Source organism: Budorcas taxicolor, chromosome 14 (assembly GCF_023091745.1).
Source record: "Budorcas taxicolor isolate Tak-1 chromosome 14, Takin1.1, whole genome shotgun sequence".
Taxonomy (NCBI): Eukaryota; Metazoa; Chordata; class Mammalia; order Artiodactyla; family Bovidae; genus Budorcas; species Budorcas taxicolor.
The window spans coordinates 21966666-21986517 of NC_068923.1; the positions used below are offsets into that span (position 1 = coordinate 21966666).

The following is a 19852-nucleotide window of genomic DNA, read 5'->3' on the forward strand; positions in this document are numbered from 1 at the left end:
GGATTCTGTGGCTCTACCATCTCTCAGTTGTGTGACTGCCCAACTATTTTAACTCATCACAAAACGGTAATAATAGGGTCCCCAGGAGGACTGCATTAGCTAAGCCATGCCAAGTGGTGCAGAGTGCCTGGCACAATCTAAGTGCTCGGGACACATTAGGAGTGGCATCTGTGCGCAGACAGAATGGCCAGTGAGACGGGTACCAATCCCACCTCTACCTCTGTGTCATTAGCCTTGTCTGAGCTGCTTTCTCATCCTGGGTCTCAGTGGGTGAAATGAATGAGGGTTGAACTGTAGGTTCATTTGAGCCCTGAGGTTCTCTGCCCGGTGACCCTGAGCTCAGTCCGAGCCCCACTTGTGAGCACATACCTGGATCTGACAGAAGCCGCGGGCCGTAAGCTCGTCTAACAGGAAGACCTGGAACGCCAGCAGCAAGCCCGAGTAGTCGGCACTGCACACCTTGCCCGGAGGGAGCTGGAGCTGGAACTGCGCTTGGGTCTGGAGAGTCTGCCAGAACTGGGGCCCTGCGGCGAGCACCAGAGGTCAGCAGACAAAGGCAAAGAGCTATGGGGTTCTTTTGGTTTTTTTTCTCTGCGAAAACTAACCCTTCTTCATTTCACTTGGAATCCACAACTGCTGCCATCTTGCGTTGTCTCCCTCTGGGTCTCGCTACTCCCCAGCACGCCAGCTTTTCTCTGAAATTACTTAGCACCCTCACTGCAAGCTCAGTCCTACCTCAGCCTTTAAACCCAGGCTGAGGTCCTGGACAGTCTTCTTGGAAAATCTTCCATACTACCTTGCACTCAAACAGGGCCATGCCACCTGATTTGGCCAGTTCAGAGTGGTTACCGCAGCCTAGTGCAAGGCTAAAGTTGTGCAGTGCACAACCTGCACAAATGTACACAGCAAGCCTGCACTCCATTTCAGGAGTTCAGGACCCACACCTCTCTTCCCCCAAGTCCCTTACTCATGATAAATTTAGCTCTGATTCCTAGCTACTCAGTCACCATCAGGGGGACAAGTCACTTATTTGTCCAAATCACATTCTGAACTTTTTCTGGATAGCATTCTCTATTTCAGAATGTTTTGTGACAAATTTGTGTCCTTTGCCCCCCCTGCCAGCCAGCCAGAGCCTTGTGACAGTCAGTCCCAGAATCTGGGTCTCTCTCCTGAATGTCCCTCCTGCTGCCCTGGGTGGACCTAGCACTGGTCCCCGTGCTGACCCCTGTCCTGCCTGGCTGTGAGTAAGTACAACCAGCCTTCGGCTAGGCGGACACAGTCGGAGTTTGGTGTAGCCTCACAGCCATGAGAATGTGAAAGTGGGTTCGCTGTGAGAGCAGGAGGAAGGAGCTACCCATATTTAAATACGGCCCAAGTCCACAGTGATCAGAACAGACGCCATAGCCTGGAGCTACAGTTGGACCGGGAGGAGGCGGGGCGGGGAGAGGCTGGTGTGGCAGTGTCACTGTGACCCCAGAAGCCAGATCAGCAACTCTGAGCTTGTCAGCATCATAGTAACCAACATGGCCACTGGAGCATCTGCACCTTGAGAACAGTCCTGTATCCAGGACTCCCCATGGAAGCCAGAAACAACAGAATGTGTCTCAGGGAGCAGATTGCTTCAGAGGAGCCACAAATGAAGCTTTGCCCCAGGGGCCTGGGAAGCCCTGCTGATCCTTCTAGAAGAAAATGCTGCATTGAGCACTCTGTCCTGCTCTGATGCCACCTGGCTATCATGGACACGCTACCCTCAGGTGGGAAAATGAAGGCCTCGGCCCCGAGCCCTGGGGAGGTGGGGAGTGGGACTCCAGGCGGACCTTTCTGGGGCCACTCACGTTGGCAGGCATGGGGCTGGGGTGGCTGGGACTCCCAGCGTCTCCTCTGCAAGCTGCATAGCAGTGGCTCCGGCGGGAAGGCGCTCTGGTAGCCCCGGCCGCACCGTAGTTGGCACTGCTGCCTGGTGGCTGCGCCCAGGCCCAAAGTACGTTCACACAGGACGGCCCCGCCGGCCACGTCTGCCACGCTGAAGGGCAGTGGGCACTGTGGACCTGGGGGGGAGGAAAGGGGCAGCTGTGGGCACCTACCTGGCACCAACACTGAGCACCTACCTCCACCTCCCATTTCTGCTCACGAGCACGGGCCCCCCTCACCCTCCCTTCTCTCAGGCCAGCCTGGGCCCGCCTGCTCCCTCTCCACCCTCCCTGTTGGCTAATCCCATCCTCTCTCGTTTTAACAGACACCCCTGGGTCGGGGAAGATCCCCTGGAGAAGGGAATGCTACCCACCCCAGTAGTCTTGCCTGGAGAACTCTATGGACAGATGAGACGGGTGGGCTACAGTCCATGGGGTCACAAAGAGTCAGACACGATGGTGTGACTAACACTTTGATAGCACTTTTACGGAGAAAAGGAAATGGCACCCCACTCCAGTATTCTTGCCTGGAAAATGCCATGGACAGAGGAGCCTGACAGGCTACAGTTCATGGGGTCACAAAGAGTTGGATATGACTGAGCAACTTCACTTCAACTTCAACTTCACTTTGAGCAGAGATGACTCTCACATCTTCAGCTCCACTCAGGCCCTCTGGAGCACCTTCCCATCTCTAAATCCAGTCTTCTCCACCTCAAAGCCAACAGGGCCAGGCTCAGCATCTGCTGCCCACACCTGCTCCAGCTTCAGCAACTCCAGCTTGAAGCCTGGCGCCTTTAGCCAGAAAGATGGCAGTCAACCCAGACGCTCCCACCTCCTCTGCCCACCAGCTCAGCTGCAGCTCAGAGCTCCTTGACTTCTCTTCATCCCCACCACATATCCTTCATTTAGACATGCGTCATCTTCTCCCTGAATGGCCACTGAAGCTTCCTCACCAGCTCCATGTGTTTGGGCCTCACCTCCTGCCCTCTGCTCCCATGTCCAATCCATTCCCCATGCTAGCAGAGAAATATATGGAGCTGGACTCGGTTCTCAAGTCTCCCGAGTGCCTGCTGGCCCGACTTCCTCTCTGCTCTGGTCTCCTCTCCAGCCCCGCTTTGCCCCAGGGCAGAGATGCTATTTCCCAACCATATGCATTGTACAGCTCATGTCCTTACTTCTTCTACCAGCTTATCTGGCTAGAAGATTTCTTTTTGGGTCCTCAGTTATCAGCTCAACCCCTTTAACTTTCTAACACTTTTCACGGTTCTTCCAGGCTGACTTTAACCACCTTTCTCCAAGTCCCCAGGCTCCCTGGAGTAGACTGCCTTGTGATCAATTATACAAGACTATCTGCATTCCAGTCTCCCCGCTGGACAGAGCCACAGAAGGGGAGAGGATATCTCTCCTCTGTTTACCCAGGGCCCAAGGCTCTTCACAGTCCAACTCTCACATCCATACATGACCACTGGAAAAACCATAGCCTTGACTAGACAGACCTTAGTCGGCAAAGTAATGTCTCTACTTTCGAATATGCTATCTAGGTTGGTCATAACTTTTCTTCCAAGGAGTAAGTGTCTTTTAATTTCATGGCTGCAATCACCATCTGCAGTGATTTTGGAACCCCCAAAAATAAAGTCTGACACTGTTTCCACTGTTTCCCCATCTATTTCCCATGAAGTGATGGGACCAGATGCCATGATCTTCATTTTCTGAATGTTGAGCTTTAAGCCAACTTTTTCACTCTCCTCTTTCACTTTAATCAAGAGGCTTTTTAGTTCCTCTTCACTTTCTGCCATAAGGGTGGTGTCATCTGCATATCTGAGGTTATTGATATTTCTCCCGGCAATCTTATTCCAGCCTGTGTTTCTTCCAGTCCAGCGTTTCTCATGATGTACTCTGCATGGAAGTTAAATAAGCAGGGTGACAATATACAGCCTTGACGTACTCCTTTTCCTATTTGGAACCAGTCTGTTGTTCCATGTCCAGTTCTAACTGTTGCTTCCTGACCTGCATACAGATTTCTCAAGAGGCAGGTCAAGTGGTCTGGTATTCCCAAAGCAGAGACATTACTTTGCCGACTAAGGTCCGTCTAGTCAAAGCTATGGTTTTTCCTGTGGTTATGTATGGATGTGAGAGTTGGACTGTGAAGAAGGCTGAGCACTGAAGAATTGATGCTTTTGAACTGTGGTGTTGGAGAAGACTCTTGAGAGTCTCTTGGACTGCAAGGAGATCCAACCAATCCATTCTGAAGGAGATCAGCCCTGGGCTTTCTTTGGAAGAAATGATGCTGAAGCTGAAGCTCCAGTACTTTGGCCACCTCATGCAAAGAGTTGACTCATTGGAAAAGACTCTGATGCTGGGAGGGATTGGGGGCAGGAGGAGAAGGGGACGGCCTAGGATGAGATGGCTGGATGGCATCACCGACTCAATGAACGTGAGTCTGAGTGACCTCCGGGAGTTGGTGATGGACAGGGAGGCCTGGCATGCTGCGATTCATGGGGTCGCAAAGAGTCGGACACAACTGAGCGACTGAACTGAACTGAAGCCTGACCCAGACCACAAGCTCCAGGTGTGTTAAATCAATAGTGAATGAGTAAATTAAAGAACAGACACGCTCAATGACAATTTCACACCTGGCTAAAGATACAGTTAGTTACCTGACTCTAGAGCACAGCCTTGCTGCCTGTAAATGTCTGGCTTTAAAGCTTGCAATCCTCATGTGACTCAAGGTTACCTGGGGTCCTCAGATGGAGAGCGGCTCATTTTGGTCTTCAGGGTGCAGCCCGGGCTTCTGTCTAACCAGGACAGTGGCCTCTGGACAAGACTGGGTGCTGTCATTTGCAGTGGGTCACTGCGTTGGCCCTTAGCCGCCAGGCTGAGCAGTTTACAGAGACTATTTGAATTAACCCTAACAATGATGATCAGAAATAGCTATGATTCCCCCTCCCCATGCCCACAGGTTACCGAGTGGGAACTTGAGGTTATGGGACTTGCCCAGGGTTGCCCAGCAAGGGCGTTGGCAGAGCTGACACTTGGGTCTATCTGTCTGACTCCCTCATCTGAGCTTTCTCCCCACACTCGGTAGCAAGTCAGCAGGAAGAAGCTTTGGGGAACTCAAAGTGCTTGTTGTTCCACTTGCTTTCAACACATTAATGGCCCTCTGTAAGTCCCAGTTTTGCCATCTGTAAAATGGAGAGTAGGACTCTTCTATCTATTTACCTGCATCCCTGGGGGGCAAAAATGGGACGTATGATGTGACAAGCACATTTTAATAGGCGACCTCTGCACAGGTGAGCTACGATCATGGAATCCTGGCAGGGCCAAGACACAGGGGGTCTTTCCAGACCCAGAAGAGCTGTGCTCCCAGACCTGTTCTTGCAGGACACTCAGCAGTCTGTTCCTTGGGTCCCGACAGTGCAGACCACTCTTAGATGTGGTCTCTAAGTTCAATGTGTCTGACGCTAAGGCTGACACTTATCGCTCTCGGCAACACCCAGCAGGGAGCTCTCCTCATAGACACCCATCGAGCACCCGCTATGTTCCCTGCATGGTGGCAGTGGCTGAGCGTCTTGAAACAGAACCCACAGAGACTGGGAGACTCAAGAGAACTTGGGAGACTCAGAGACTTGGGAGAAAAGGCGTATAGTGAGAGCCCTGGGCATGCACCGCAGGTTTGGGGCAGGAGACAGAGCCCCACGAAGACAGCGTTGACTCTTCCTTCCCACCCTTCTTTTGAAGACTCCCCCTCTCTCTTTACAAATATAAACATCACTCTACAAATGTAAAAATTCTCTTTACACATAGAAATCACTAGACTTAATTAAATGTGTCTGCAGTTCCAAAATGTTGCCTAGAGACTGTAAATGTTAAAAAAAAAAAAAATAAGGCAACAAAACAGTAAAAACAACAGAAGAAAGGCAACTGCCATAAAATTAGTCATTTTGTGCAGCATTTCTCTACTGTGTCAGCCCCAGCATCCCAACTTGTAATAAATAATTTGAAATGTCTTCATTTACTGCTCTGAAAAAAAACTCACAGATAATGTAACCCACTTGTGCACACACATTTTAAAATGACTACAGTGTCCTGTGACTTGAGTATACAGGAAAAACTAAAGGTAAGTAATTGATAATTCAATAATATGTTTAATAAGTAATAACGTATTTCAATATTATATATTCATGTACAGTTTGATATCTGACACCCAAATGATCTTTTAAAGTAGAAACAAAAATAAATAAATCAACACCTCCACTTACTCCTGAAGCTCCCCGGCTGGGATGGACCCCTCTGAGGTCCCCCCCACTGAGATCCTGCCGTCTGGACCCTCCTCCCCTCTTGAGGATGGGGAGACCAAGACCTGGCACCCCCCAGGAGGCCAGCACCCAAGCTTCACTGGCTTGGGAGATTGCCACAAGGGCTCGTCTTGGTTTGAGCTCCTGAATATTCACTGGAAGGACTGATGCTGAAGCTGAAGCTCTAATACTTTGGCCATCTGATGCGAAAAACTGACTCATTGGAAAAGACCCTGATGCTGGGAAAGACTGAAGGCAGGAGGAGAAGGAGACGACAGAGGATGAGATGGTTGGATGGCATCACCAACTCAATGGACACGAGTTTGAGTAAACTCCAGGAGTTGGTGAAGGACAGGGAAGCCTTGCATGCTGCAGCCCATGGGATTGCAGAGTCGGACACGACTGAGCGACTGAACTGAGACGGAGTTTCAGCGTCACGGGGGTCAACTGCAATCCCTCACACAGATCCCTTGTCTCTCCTCCTGCCCTCACTGTCCTGACATCTTTGGTGACCCCTTCACCCCGACCAGGGCCAAGGAAGAGACGGCAGGACCCCCACCAGCCCGGGGGTCACTCTGGGGCATCACCACTTACTCTCACAGGCTGGCTGGCTCCCGGCCACGTGAGTCCCGGGCACCTCCTCTCCGCTGTCCAGGACGCACCAGCAGCTGCCCTGGGCCGGGTCGCACTGCACTGGGGAGAAGCCTCCGTCCTCCGCCCTGCAGGCCGGGCTGTAGCCGGGGCTGGTTCTCCCGGAGGGGACTCCCCTCTGGAGCACTTCACAGAGGCTCGGGCCTTGGTGCAAAGACAAGCCACATGTGCTCTCTGCCGGCATGGGTGTCACGTCCTTGCCACCACTCACTGCCACCTGCCTGCGGGGCCCCCGGGGTCTGGGGCTGCCTCCCTACTGGGGAGTTACACTCGGACACTCGGCTTTATACTCCCCTCTCCACTCCATGCACGCACGCGCACACACACACACACATCGCCTGTCTTCAAGGAGCTTAGAATCTTAGAGGATACTTAACAAGTAAGTGAGCAACTGCAGTTTAGATGCTAAGGATGATAATGGGAGGTGCAGGGCAGTTTACAAGCCCATAGGGCGGCACTGAGCTCTGCTGGGAAAGACAGAGAGGCCTGCAAGTCTTCCTTGAGGGACTGATGGGTGGACGGAGTGAGAGTTCGCCAGCTGGGGTTGCAGGTTTGCAAAGGTTGCACCAGACCATGAAGGCCCAGGGAAGACAGTGACTACCTGCTTGAAAAGCCTGATTATAGTTTACTCTTCCTGGACCTGCTGCTGAGATAGAGAAAAAAGAAAAGCCCATGAAGATACAGGAGCCTACACGGAGAGGTCCAGGAGCCACAGCAAGGAGCCTGGGCCTGAGGACCATAGGGAGCATCAATGGGCTCCAGGCAGAGGAGAGCCACACATGTGCCCTTTAGAGACATCGCCTTAACCTCACTGTGGAAACCAGACTGCTGGACCAGGCTGGAGGATGAGGGGCCAGGCGGGAGCCCCAGTATCTGGGGCTGAACAGCAGACCCCATGAAGGCAGCGGTGCCCACTATAATAGAGACCAGTGCTGGTTTGTGCCTCTAGTTACCCCAAATCCTGCTATATGTATTACTCCCAAGAACACACTGAGGTGGGGGAATCACACCCCTATTTCACAGATGAGAAAACTGAGGCGCAGTGGGGTTAGAGGCTTTCACGGCTCTGGAATGGCCAAGCTGGGACATGAAGCCAGCTCTTGGGGCTCTGTACCTCATGCTCATGGGGTGGGGGCTGGAGAGTGATGGGGAAGGGTCAGTACTCACACTGGGCACTGCTGTTTGTGCCAGGGGGCACGCCCTCTCCTGAGGCTGGATCCACACACCAGGTGCCAGCCTCCGACGCCTGCAGCCTGGCAAACTCTCCTGTCTGAGATAAAACCGAGGTAGTGTCACCCAGCGAAGATGCTTCTGTAAACTGGTAAGTCGGGAGCCAGGCACCAAGGATATTTCTCCCGAAACTACTGGCGATGGCTTTTCCAGACATTGGGGAGGGGCTGGACGGGGCTGTCCTATTCGAGACCCTTTACTTACGTTGTCTGAACTCATGGCTGTAACATCCGCAGGAGACAAAAACTGCAGTGAACCCATTTTGGGAGTGGGGAAAACAGGCTCACTCAGAGAGAGAAAGTGACAGAGGACCAGCCACAGCTGGGGGTGGCAGACCCAGGCGGGGCCCAAGCCTGCCCAGCCCGAGCCCAGCTGCTGACTTAAAACCATCCCCCTAGTTCCGGAAACGATTCTCAACCAGCATCCCTTGGAGAAAAGGGGTCTGTAACAGAAAAGGAAGACAAGGGAGGAGGCAGCCCCCTGCCTTTGCCCAGGGCCCATCTCTCCTCGGCCAGCTGGGGATGCTGGGCAAGCTCCTCCAATTCACTGGGGCAAGTTTCCTCATCTAAAAAGAGAGGAGATGGGACCAGATGGACCCATGCACTCCTGGGAAGACAATGGCCTCTCTCCTGTGTATGCAGCTGCAGGCAGAAGGGAGGCCCATTTTCCCAAGCTCCCTGGGACCCCTGAGGGTTTCCTTGAGATTTCCGAGGCCACTTGTTCATTCTATACTCTGCTGTGCCATTTTCACAGATGATAAATGACCATTGTAATGACACCTGACATTTACAGAGACCATAATGATGTAGGTAGAGAGCCTATGTCCGCATTCTACTCAGCGAGACCCAGGGAAATCAGATAGTCGCACAGGAAGGATTCAAACCCAAGCAAAGGTTTGAGAAAATATGGGATTGTAAAGATCTACAACCGAGAACACCCTCACTGCTAACATGACTTCTGCTGAGGAACAGGTCTAACACACAGCCATCCAGTGTGGGCACTGGGCATCTTGGGTCCTGTTTTCTGGCACTTGGGTCCTTCCAGGAGCCAGCCTGGGGAACCACACGATCGGAGGTTCTCTGGGAGCTGGTCTGAATCACTTTTCCCTCCGTCAGAAGTATGCTTCCTGTCTCTCCTTCTCCACAGGTGGACTTGCAGACTCTGATGATGAAGCAGACTCTCATTTCAGTGGTAGGGAGCTGCCAGCCAAGAAAAAAGACCAGATCTGCTAATTTCTCCACAAAACTCTTCCGTAATCAGGGTCCATGTTTATAGCACCAAACAGTATTAATGACAGTGAGGAACAGTAACAAGGAAACTTTTGCTCAGTAATTTGCATTTTATGAACCTCTGCACCATTGATTTCATCTAACTTCCTTGGAGCCTCTGCGGGCCCAGCAGAGTGGGTGGCGGTGTTCCTATCATCCCTACTTCAGGGTACGGGGCCTGAGCCACACGGAGTTCCATCAGCTGGTACCTGAGTGGTTGGTTCCAGCAAGAAGTCTCTCTCTAAGAACTTTCACATCAGTCACTGCCCGAAATCATGACAACCAGGGAGCTGGAGAGGGAAATATTACAGTCTTCCATTATGCTGAGAAGCTGAAATATGATGGGCATGTTGATGTGGCTACATGGTTTAAGGAATTAATGTACATGTATATTATTCTTCAAAGAGTTTTCATTAAAGGTATCTCCTAAAAGCCTCAAAACAGTCCTGGTGCTAGGGAAGATTAAAATGTGACCTGATCTTGGGATAACGCAAAGCCCAGAGAAGCACAGAGATGGTAAATAAATTGCCCAAGGTCATACAGCTTGGGCCTCTAGGTGGCTCAGTGTTAAAGGATCTGCCTGCCAGTGCAGGACATGCAAGAGATGTGGGTTTGATACCTGGCTCAGGAAGATCCCCTGGAGGAGGAAGTGGCAACCTACTCCAGTATTCTTGCTTGGAAAATCCCACGGACAGAGAATCCTGGCAGGCTTCCAGTCCGTGGGGTCATGAAAGAGTTGAACACGACTGATCAGCTAAACATCACCACCACCACAGAGCTTGGATCAGCCGGGGCTGGGACAAAAACCGAGGCCTAGAATTTCCTATGAGTTTTCAATTAAAACAAGTTTATTGAAAACTAGAAAATTCGCCATACAGAAAGTTCTGGCTTCTGGAACTTTCTTGGGCCTTCAGAGACTTACCTGTAAGCAGGTCGGGATGAACAGGCCTTTAGTAGATGGTTCTGCTTGGACACCAGCCTGTTTCCAGCTGGAAAGCAGTCCACTGGCTCGCGATCTCTCGCAGCTGGTGGGGCCTGGGTGGGGAGAGAGGGGAGCTCTCAACAGGCTGGCCACGGGCGCTGAGGGCTGGTGGGGAGCCCAGGCTGGCCCCGAGAGTTGGAGCCGTGCATCTGGGTGGGTGGAGGTGCTTTGAGCAGACAGCTGGGACCCCAGAGAAGCAGGCTGAGGGTTGGGGACAAAGACCCACGTGGGACATTTCATCTCTGAGACATAAAGTGAGCACTTGATTACACGGGTCCAGACTCAGAAGAGAGGTTGGACTATGGACCAGACATGAGGTCGTTGTAGAAAACACAGAAATAGATGAAACTTCCCAGGAAGCAGGTGTCGGGGGGTGGACCTGGGGCTCCTTGCCCACCCCCAGCTCCCTCCCTCCACCTGGGAAACGAGGAGCACCATTAGGAACTACGACCAAGGTCAGGGAAGTCTTCCAGGCCTGGGGGCTTGGGGGTGTGTGGTCTGCCTGCTCTCGGGGGTTGGGCTGAAGCGCTGGCCCACGGAGCCTCCCCAGGCAGGGCGCCCGCTAGAAGGCCCGCCGGACCGGCCCCACTTACACTGCGGGATCTGCCGGGAGCGGGCGGTCAGTGAGGCGGGGACGTACTCTCCCCTCCCGTCCACACACCAGCAGTGCCCTGGAAAAGAGCCATGGCCAGAAGTTCAGGAAGTGCCCAAGGGCCCTGCCCTGAGGGCCCTGCAGTACACACCACCACATATAAAAGAGACTTGCTGTACAGCACAGGGAACTCTACTCAGTACTCCGCAGTGGCCTGTATGGGAAAGGAATCTGAAAAGAGAGTGGGTTCAGGTGTCGCCTACTCACTTGGCTGCACAGCAGAAGCTATTGTGACACAGCATTCCAAACCAACCAAACTCCAATCAACATTTAAAAATTCCCAGCAGTGCCAAGAAGTTCTCCCACCCAAACCCCTACCTGTCTGCTCTCCCTAACAGGGTCCGCAATCAGCGGCCCTAACACCCAGAAACCCCAGCAGCTACCCACTTGGTCTTCAGGCAGGCAGAAGGTTGCCACTCCCATTGGACAGATGGAACAATCAGATGGCAGAAGAATTACGGGGCTTGCCTCCAGCTGCCGAAGAGAGGCCTAGGGTCCACTTTGCTTTGCCCTAATAGAACAGGGCTCTTTCCTTTCTTTCTTCTTAGGGCTCTTTACTCCACATGAAAAGGAGGGGTGTCCCTCAGCCTCCCCAGGGTGCCTGCCCGCCTCACCCGTCGCGGCATGGCACTGCACAGGCTTCCAGCCTCCGAAGGCATCACACTGCGGCACATAGGGGCTGGACCGCACAGGGCTGGATGCTTGTGGGGACTCGGCCAGGCTCACCAGGCGTCTCTGGTAGAAGTCAAAGGCTGGAGTCGGGAGAGATGAGGAGAGAGGTGAGCACTGGACAGGCAAGGCCCAGGCCAAGCGGACTCTGTCCTGAGAATAGCCACCTCGTCCTTTCCCAACATCAGCGGCCTTTTGATTTCTGTGACAAACATTTCCACCCCAAAACAAGACAGAGGCTCATCGAGGAGCGGGTAGGCCCTCACCAGATTGCCCTTTAAAATGAAAATGAAAAAAATTAAGATGCCGGCTGATGGGAGCGCCCTGGCAGTCCAGCGGTTGGGACTCCACGTTTCCACTGCAGGGGGCACAGGTTTGATCCCTGGTCAGCGAACTTAGATCCCACAAACAGCGTGGTGCAACCAAAGAAGTAAAAAATGTCAGCCAGGTTTGAAGGAGTCACTGTTCCTCCTTCAGGAATTCTCATCTAGAGCCCATCGGGTTAAGGCAGATGAGAGCAGTGACGGCTGATAACACTGATGGCGTGTTAGTAACTGACTTTCCTCCTGTGCCCACCCCTCCTCCCTAGAGACCCTGGGACACCGCTACTGGGTTCTGTGGGTCGAAGATGCTTTGTGGCCCTCACTCTCTTTCTGGGTTGGGCCTTCAATCCCCAGACTCCCCAGGCTCCGGAGGTCTGCACACCAAGCGCTTCCTCTCCTCTGGCACAGTTAGAGATGCCCCTTCTCACCTGAAGGGGTGCCCAGAAAAGTGACCAACCCTGGTTGTTCTCTACAGACATTTCCTTTTTTCCCAATGGCATCAGTCTTGCAAAAGCAGAGCTGGTGGCTCCGAGGAGGGGAACTTCCTTAGCCTGACTTCTGAACAATGTGCCACCACAACATTCAGCCAATATATCCCCATGGGGCCAACACTTCTCTCTCTTCCTCTAAATTTCCCTCCCTGACCGAAGTGGTCACCACTCAAGGGCATCAGCTCCTCCTCCTCTCTTTGATTACATGACAACTTGCCCAGCCACAACATTTTTTTAAAAAACTGGGTTCCTGCCAAAAGCAGAATCTCCAAGTCTCTGAGGAGCAGAGGAAAAAAAAAAAAAAAAAAGAGTACCTGGGGAGGGAAGGAGAGAGAAGAGGAAGAAAGAAGCAAGGAGGATGGTTAAGCATCCTTTTGCAGGCCCCACATTCTGTCGGCGCTGTGCGAGACCCAGGATGTAAAGAGGAAGGTGGGCGTCTTGTCCTCCAGCAGAGGTGGCTGGGGAGGGGGAGGAAACAAAGATGGCTCTGGGGAGACTCGCATGGGGTTAGGGGAATAAAGGCAAAGAGAAGCCCAATGCCAAGGGGGCAGCAGAACCGCCAGGAAGGTGAGGGCAGGGAGGCTCCAGCCTGTGGGCGTGGGCGTCTTTGTCTTGGTCCGGATGTTAGAGGAGGTGCAGTGGGAGCAGGGGACAGAGGCCTGGGGGCCAAACCACCAGCATCGCATCCAGGCTCCGCTGGTTGCTGGTTGGATGAACTTGGACACGTGACTTAACCTCCGTTTCCACTTCTGAAGAGAATCACGGATGATGATTACAGCATCTCTCTCATGGGACTGTCGGAGGATCAGATGCAAAGATCTGGTAAAGATCTACTTAGCGCAGAAAGTGCTTGGCCAGGGGTACGTGTCAAGCAATGCTGAGCTGGTCCCAGGCCGGAGCAGTGTCAGCCTTCTGAGCATAGGTCTCTGTCATGTGAGGGACCAAGTGGTGCTTTCTGGAGTTAACTACCTGGATTAGATTTGATCACATGAGGAAGGTGCCTAAACCCAGAGCGTGTTTTCTCAGTTTAGGAGGGCTCTTTTACTTTCCTCCTAGGAGGTGTTCCTGAGTCCTTAGAAATGGAGGGAAACATCAGAACTGGCCACAGGGGAGTAGGAGCTTTCGGGGCTCACACAATTGAATATTTTAACTCAAATACTTGGCTTCCCAGTGGGCTACAGGTGCCATATACAATACAAAATACAGAGCCCTGCCCCCAGGTGGCTCTGTTGGAGGTTTGGGTGCCATCTTGGAGGGGTGGGAAAATTTCCAGCTTTAGGATCACAAAAGATGTTTGTCTTCTCCGGAACCCATGGGCTGGGGGAAACCACAGCTCTAAAGATGACCAAAGAGGAACTCATTCCAACTCTCTCTTCCACTAAGGAAGAAACAAGAAACCAGAAACATGGGGCACTCACTGGACTGAGCTGCCAGTCGAATGGCATAATTGCTCCCGCTCAGAAACTTCTCCAAGAAAGTCTCCCGAGATGGGGAGAGTGGAGGAAAGGCCAGCTCCTCGTCCGTCAGCCGGATTCCTTTGGCTGCAAGGAAACTCTCTCCCAGAGGGAAGCGAGAACTGTTGGAATACGTGACAATCTCTTCTGCTTCCCTGGTGAACTGCAGGACGCGAAGCTTCACTTCCTCACAAGAGCCAGGACCTGGGGAGGAAAGGCAGACGGAGTCACCCACCACTTGGCACTCACTCTGACCCCTCTGAAGTATGTACACACACCAGCATACACATGCATTTCTGGCTCAGCTGTTCCCCTCGCCCCAACTCTTCCCACAACCTGGAATGTTCTTTCTGTTTTGTCTCCGCAATCGGATTCACTGCACTGATGGCATACCCGCTTTGTGAGATGATTAGTAATAGCTAATGTTTATTCCACGCCAGGAACTCACATGCTGGGACCTTGCTGGGCTCGTTCTGGGTTCCTTCTTGCTTCTGACCACCCTCATCCACACACCAGCAGCTCCGGAGGTCAAAGTGCGCCAGAGGGGCGCTAAAGTCTGAGTAGGGCCCTGGGTATCGGTCAAGCTGGCCGTTTAGGATCTGCCAGAAGAGGTAGGGTTCCAGAAACACGTTCCCTCCAGGCTGGGTCCGGTTCCCTTCCAACACCGACACTGGGACATCTTGGAAAGAAGAGTATCTTGCCAGCCCTGGGAAGATGCCTTGTTGGCCAGCCTCGTACAGATTTTGAATGAAGAGACGGAAGTTTCTGGAAGCTGCTTCTCTGTAGCTCATGATCTTCATTAGCAATTCCACCGGGGTCAGCGCCTGGCCAGCACTGTTCTGAGCCTCCCAGCGTTCATACCACTCGAAGGCCTGCTCGGGGGGCCCGTCACATTGCACGGGGCTCCACTGCCCACTGGCACTGCACTGCGGGATGTAGATGCTGGAGAGGGCGGGCGGCGTGCTGGGATTGGAGACCAGGGTCTGCACCGTCCCGAGGAAGGCTCGCTCGGCCTGTAACTGACAGGGGCTGGGGCCTGGGGAGGAATGAAGCACAGGTACGTCAGGTTAATAAGCCCCAAAGGCCAAGATGCATATGTGCTAAGTCGTTTCAGTCGTGTCTGACTCTTTGCCACTCCATGGACTGGCAAAGGGGACCACCCTTTTGCATGCTACGCTCCTCTGTCCATGGGATTCTCCAGGCAAGAATACTGGACTGAGTTGCATTTCCTTCTCCAGAGGGATCTTCCCGACCCAGGAATCGAACCCCTGTCTCTTGCATCTCCTGCATTGGCAGGTGGGTTCTTTACCACTAGCGCCACCTGGGAAACCCAAGACCAAGATGGAAGCCCTTATCAGTCCGAACTCCATCTAAAACCTTACACAGCCATAGAAACCCCATCAACCTTAAATTTGTAAATATTCAGAGAAAGAGAGCCTGCCCATCACTAAATCAATGCAGTTGAGACCAGCTGTTGTCAGCACCACAGAAATTTTATGTGGCAGCTTCTTAAGGCCAAATTAATCTCCCAACCCCACTCCTTGGAATGGTTAACATTATCCAGACCTTTGTGGACAATGTTTAAATCAGCCAGCAAATTTCACCATTAGCAGAAGTTTGGGCTTTAGCTATAACTCTGATGCGTCATGTCAGGGCCCTAGGGGAGAATGAGTCTGCAGGTTGAACACTCAACAGACTCACATTTCTTGGGCTCTCCAAGCGCACTTCGAGTTCCAGGAATAGGCTGACCCTCGGTGTCCACACAGTAGCACTCTGAGTTGAAGCACTGGACAGGGAGAAAGTTCCCATCGCTGGTACAAGCAGGGACAAACAGGCTGGACCCAGCGGGCTGGCTACCCAAGAGGCTCTGCATGCGCGCCCTCTGCTTTTCGCACTCTGTGGGGCACCGGGGTCGTCCACCTCTAACTCGGGAGCCGGCAAGTTCTCGGCCCCGGGCGTCCACGCACCAGCAGTCTCCAGCGAAGCACTGGACCTCCTCGTAGCTCCCTTCCGCAGTGCATGCCGGGACGAAAAGGCTGCCAGGTGCCTGCCCGCAGCCCTGAGAGCTGAACACCATATCCATCACGTCACCTAAATCCCTCGCTGTGTCCTCTGGCACAGAAATAGCATGCTGCAAGAAGAGAAGGAATTCTGGAAGCTCCAGGAGGGAAGAAAGGAATTGCAGGGCATTTTGGTTCTCTTGTAAGTTGACTTCAAAGCCAAAGCTGCCCACAACTGACTTCCTCGGGGCAACGTCTGTCTTGGAGGCTTTTGGGGCTTCAGAGGCAGGATTTGAATTCAGTCCCACAGAGACAGGCTTGGCCAGATCGGCTAGTGCCCGTCCATCCTGGAAGCCTGGGAGACCCAGCTGCTGGAAAAAGTGACTGAAGTTAAATGTGCCTCTTGTGCCCAGGGCTCCAGACAAGTTAAACTGGCCTACGTTCACCAAAAATCTCCCCCCGAAGAGGTTTTGCTGCAGTCGCTTTGCGTTGGTGGTGAACTGCAGGGCGAGGCGGGCCAGCTCTCGGGAGGGAAAGATCCCTCTAATGGCTTCCTTGAGGAGACTTTCTGGGGCGACAAACCGTGAGGCTTGTCCTTGCAGCATTGGCTGGAAAATTCCGGAATCCAGAAAGAGCTCTTTGATCGAGGGTGGGCAGGGCGCAGCAAATCTGGCGAGTCTTGGAGACACCGATCTTTCCTCAGGAGCCAAGAACAAGCTCTGCCGGCTGAAATAGCCGGAGGGCCCAAAGAGGAGTCTGGAAAAGGCCCGCCGCCTCTCGGAGGGACAGGACTGGTCTTCAGCTGCAGGGGGAACGCAAGCAGAGACACAAATGGAGAGATAGTTTCAGCATCGCCAGCGACCCTGACACAAGCCCGCAGACCTTTCTGGTTTGCTGCTGTGCAATCATCACTGTCTGACTCCTTGCGATGCTATGGACTGTAGCCCACCAGCCTCCTCTATCCATGGGATTTTCCAGAAAAGAAGACCGGAGTGGGTTGCCATTTCCTTCTCCAGGGTATCTTCCTGACCCAGGGATTGAACCCGTGTCTCCTGCTTGGCAGGTGGAACAAAAACAGCACCAGCATTTCTGACACAGCCCTCAGACCTTTCTGGTAGGGAGATGAAAACAAGTCAGTCAAGGGCTGACTCTGCCTCCGTTCTCCATATCCTTCTGTTTGTTCCTTCCCCCTGAGCAGAGTCTGTGACCCCCATCTTGGGGAGTGAGGACTCCAGGCGCCTTGACTTCCTCTCCTTGATGGCACTCGTGGGTGACCCCTTCCTAAGACAGGGCTCAGAGACACAGGCCCACTTTCTGGAAACTTGCCCACACACTCATTAAATGTCCCCACTGGCGTGACATCTCCCCACCCGGTAGGGGCCCTGCCTTGCCCAATACTCATGTCTGCCCAGAACCTCCAACTGTGATCTCATTTGGAAATAGCATCTCTGCGGATGTCATTAGTTAAAATGAGGTCATACTGGTTTAGGGTGGGTCCTACATCCAATGACTGGTGTCCTTAAAGAATGCCATGTGAATACACAGAGGAGACACAAAGGAAGAAAAACACAAGAAGAGGCAAGGCAGAGACTAGGGTGATGCAGCTGTTAGCTAATGAATGCCAGAGGCTGCCAGCGCACACCAGAAGCTGGCAAGGACCCTACCCTGGAGGTTTCCGAGGGAACACAGCCCTGCCCACACCTTGGTTTCAGACTTCTGGCTTCCAGGATGGTGACAAAATAAATGTCTGTTGTTTTAAGCCACTCAGTTTGTGGTCATTTGTTATGACTGCCCTAGGAAACTCCTGCACCAACAAATTCCTGTTTGTTTTTAATGGAATGTTGTTTTCCAGGGTTCTCCTACTGGAACCCTCAATGGCCTTTAACGCTTCATTATAATGCTCTTCAAGAGGCTGTCTATTCCTCTGTGGGGATCATCTTATCTAGGCTAACTAGCTCATCGTCTGTTTGAGGTTAAAAACCATACTTTAAATGCTACTGATATTTTCCATACTAAGAAACATTTTCCTATGTTTTAATATGCAATATTAGAGGAATCGGGCTTCCCTCGTGGCTCAGTGATAAAGAACCTGCCTACCAATGCAGGAGACTTGGAGTCAATCCCTGGGTTGGGAAGATCACCTGGAAAAAGAAATAGCAAGCCACTCCAGCATTCTCATCTGGGAAATCCCATGGACAGAGGAGCCTGGTGGGCTACAGTCCGTGAGGTCACAGAGTCGGACACAACTGAGCAACTAAACAACAACATTACAGGAATTATGGTGTTTCCCACAATATAATGTGATAATGCCCGCTCAGCAAACACACTTAGCACAGCCTTCCAGACTTCTTGAACTTTCCTTCAAATTATTAATTAGCAATCAACTCCATCGGAGAAGGCAATGGCAATCCACTCCAGTACTCTTGCCTGGAAAATCCCATGGACGGAGGAGCCTGGTGGGCTGCAGTCCATGGGATCGCTAAGCGTCGGACACGACTGAGCGACTTCACTTCCTCTTTTCACTTTCATGCACTGGAGAAGGAAATGGCACCCCACTCCAGTGTTCTTGCCTGGAGAATCCCAGGGACAGGGGTGCCTGGTGGGCTGCTGTCTCTGGGGTCACACAGAGTCAGACACGACCGAAGCAACTTAGCAGCAGCAGCAGCAGCAATCAACTCCATGCACGGTCAGGTCATTCTGTCTGAATATCCCAAGTCAACGGTCATCATATTCAGAAAAAAGTTTTAAAATTCAAACTCTGATCATCTCAGTCGCATAGGTGGAAGGGAGAAAACTCCATTTTTCTCCATAAAACCATAAATCTTCGAAGTTCTTTTCAACTCACCCCACCCCCAACTTTTCAAAATAATTCATTCCCCTCAGTTCACACGGGTGCCAAAAAGAAAGTCAGCCAATTTCACTCTGTAACCAGGCAACAGAGTAAGAGCTGGAACATGCGGTCAGAGAGAGTGAGAGAGACTGGCAACATCTGAACATATAACACATCCGTCCCCAAGGCCAGGGCTTCCTCTAATGGGTATTACAGGAAGGCAGGGGAGAAACCAAGCTCACGTCCCTGCTTACTCTCTCTCCAAATTAAGAGCATATCCTGCCCATTCATTTGTTACGTAGTTACCAAGGCAAAGAAAAAAATCAGGTATTGGTTTCTTGTGGCACATGTTTCCATGGTAATGAGACTGATACATTAGATGGAAAAAGTAGAATATATATATATATATGATCTATGCATTTGGAAGTACTTTCGGTTTTAACGTGGAAGACCATAGTTCTTCATTTTCACCTGGAATTAGGGAATGGTGTTCTCTGGGTCTAACAGAACCAGAGTGTAATTGTAAAGGCTACCTTCAAGACAGAGCTTCACAATGTTCTTTTTCTACATCTTCACACTTAGCCAAAAGGATGCTACCCAACCGTGCTGAGAACTCAAAATGTTAAGTTGGAGAAATCAAATGGTTTCCCAGGAAGTCACTGAAAGAATGTTAACACATGTCTATTTCAAGGCTCTGAAAAGACTGTCCTCCTCCTTCGCTGTCTCACATCTTGCTGAGTCCATCCAGCTCACCCCAACTGGGAGCCTATGAGTGCTCCTAGACTCCTCCTGCTCCACCGCTAACACCCTCCAGGTCTCCGTGTAAGGAGGAATGGAGTCTGATGCAATGCCTGGCCACCTGTCTCAAGTCCACACCCTTGTCCCAGGCCCACTGCTTCTGCTTCAGTACTGCTTCCTGTCCTGGGCTGAATAGTGTCTCCCTAGAACTCACATCCCTCCTGGAACTTCAGAAGATCCTCCTGGATCTTCTATGGATGTAGGGCCATTGTAGGTGTAATTAGTTAACATGGGGTCACACTAGAGCAAGGCAGCATGCTCAGTCGCTCAGTAGTATCCGACTCTTTTCAACCCCATGG

General features: G+C 52.1%; 1 protein-coding gene across 1 annotated transcript in view; it reads right to left on the minus strand.

Annotated features, from left to right (window-relative positions):
- The window catches only part of TG (thyroglobulin), a 231434-nt gene that overhangs the window by 194763 nt on the left and 16819 nt on the right, over nt 1–19852 (minus strand). The window contains exons 9-18 of the mRNA XM_052651771.1: nt 15627–16727; nt 14374–14961; nt 13890–14129; nt 11603–11740; nt 10930–11007; nt 10277–10389; nt 8024–8126; nt 6800–7000; nt 1836–2048; nt 370–524 (exon numbers count right to left, since the gene is read on the minus strand). Coding sequence (XP_052507731.1) covers nt 370–524; nt 1836–2048; nt 6800–7000; nt 8024–8126; nt 10277–10389; nt 10930–11007; nt 11603–11740; nt 13890–14129; nt 14374–14961; nt 15627–16727 — 2930 coding nt within the window. The remainder of the gene's footprint in view (nt 1–369; nt 525–1835; nt 2049–6799; nt 7001–8023; nt 8127–10276; nt 10390–10929; nt 11008–11602; nt 11741–13889; nt 14130–14373; nt 14962–15626; nt 16728–19852) is intronic.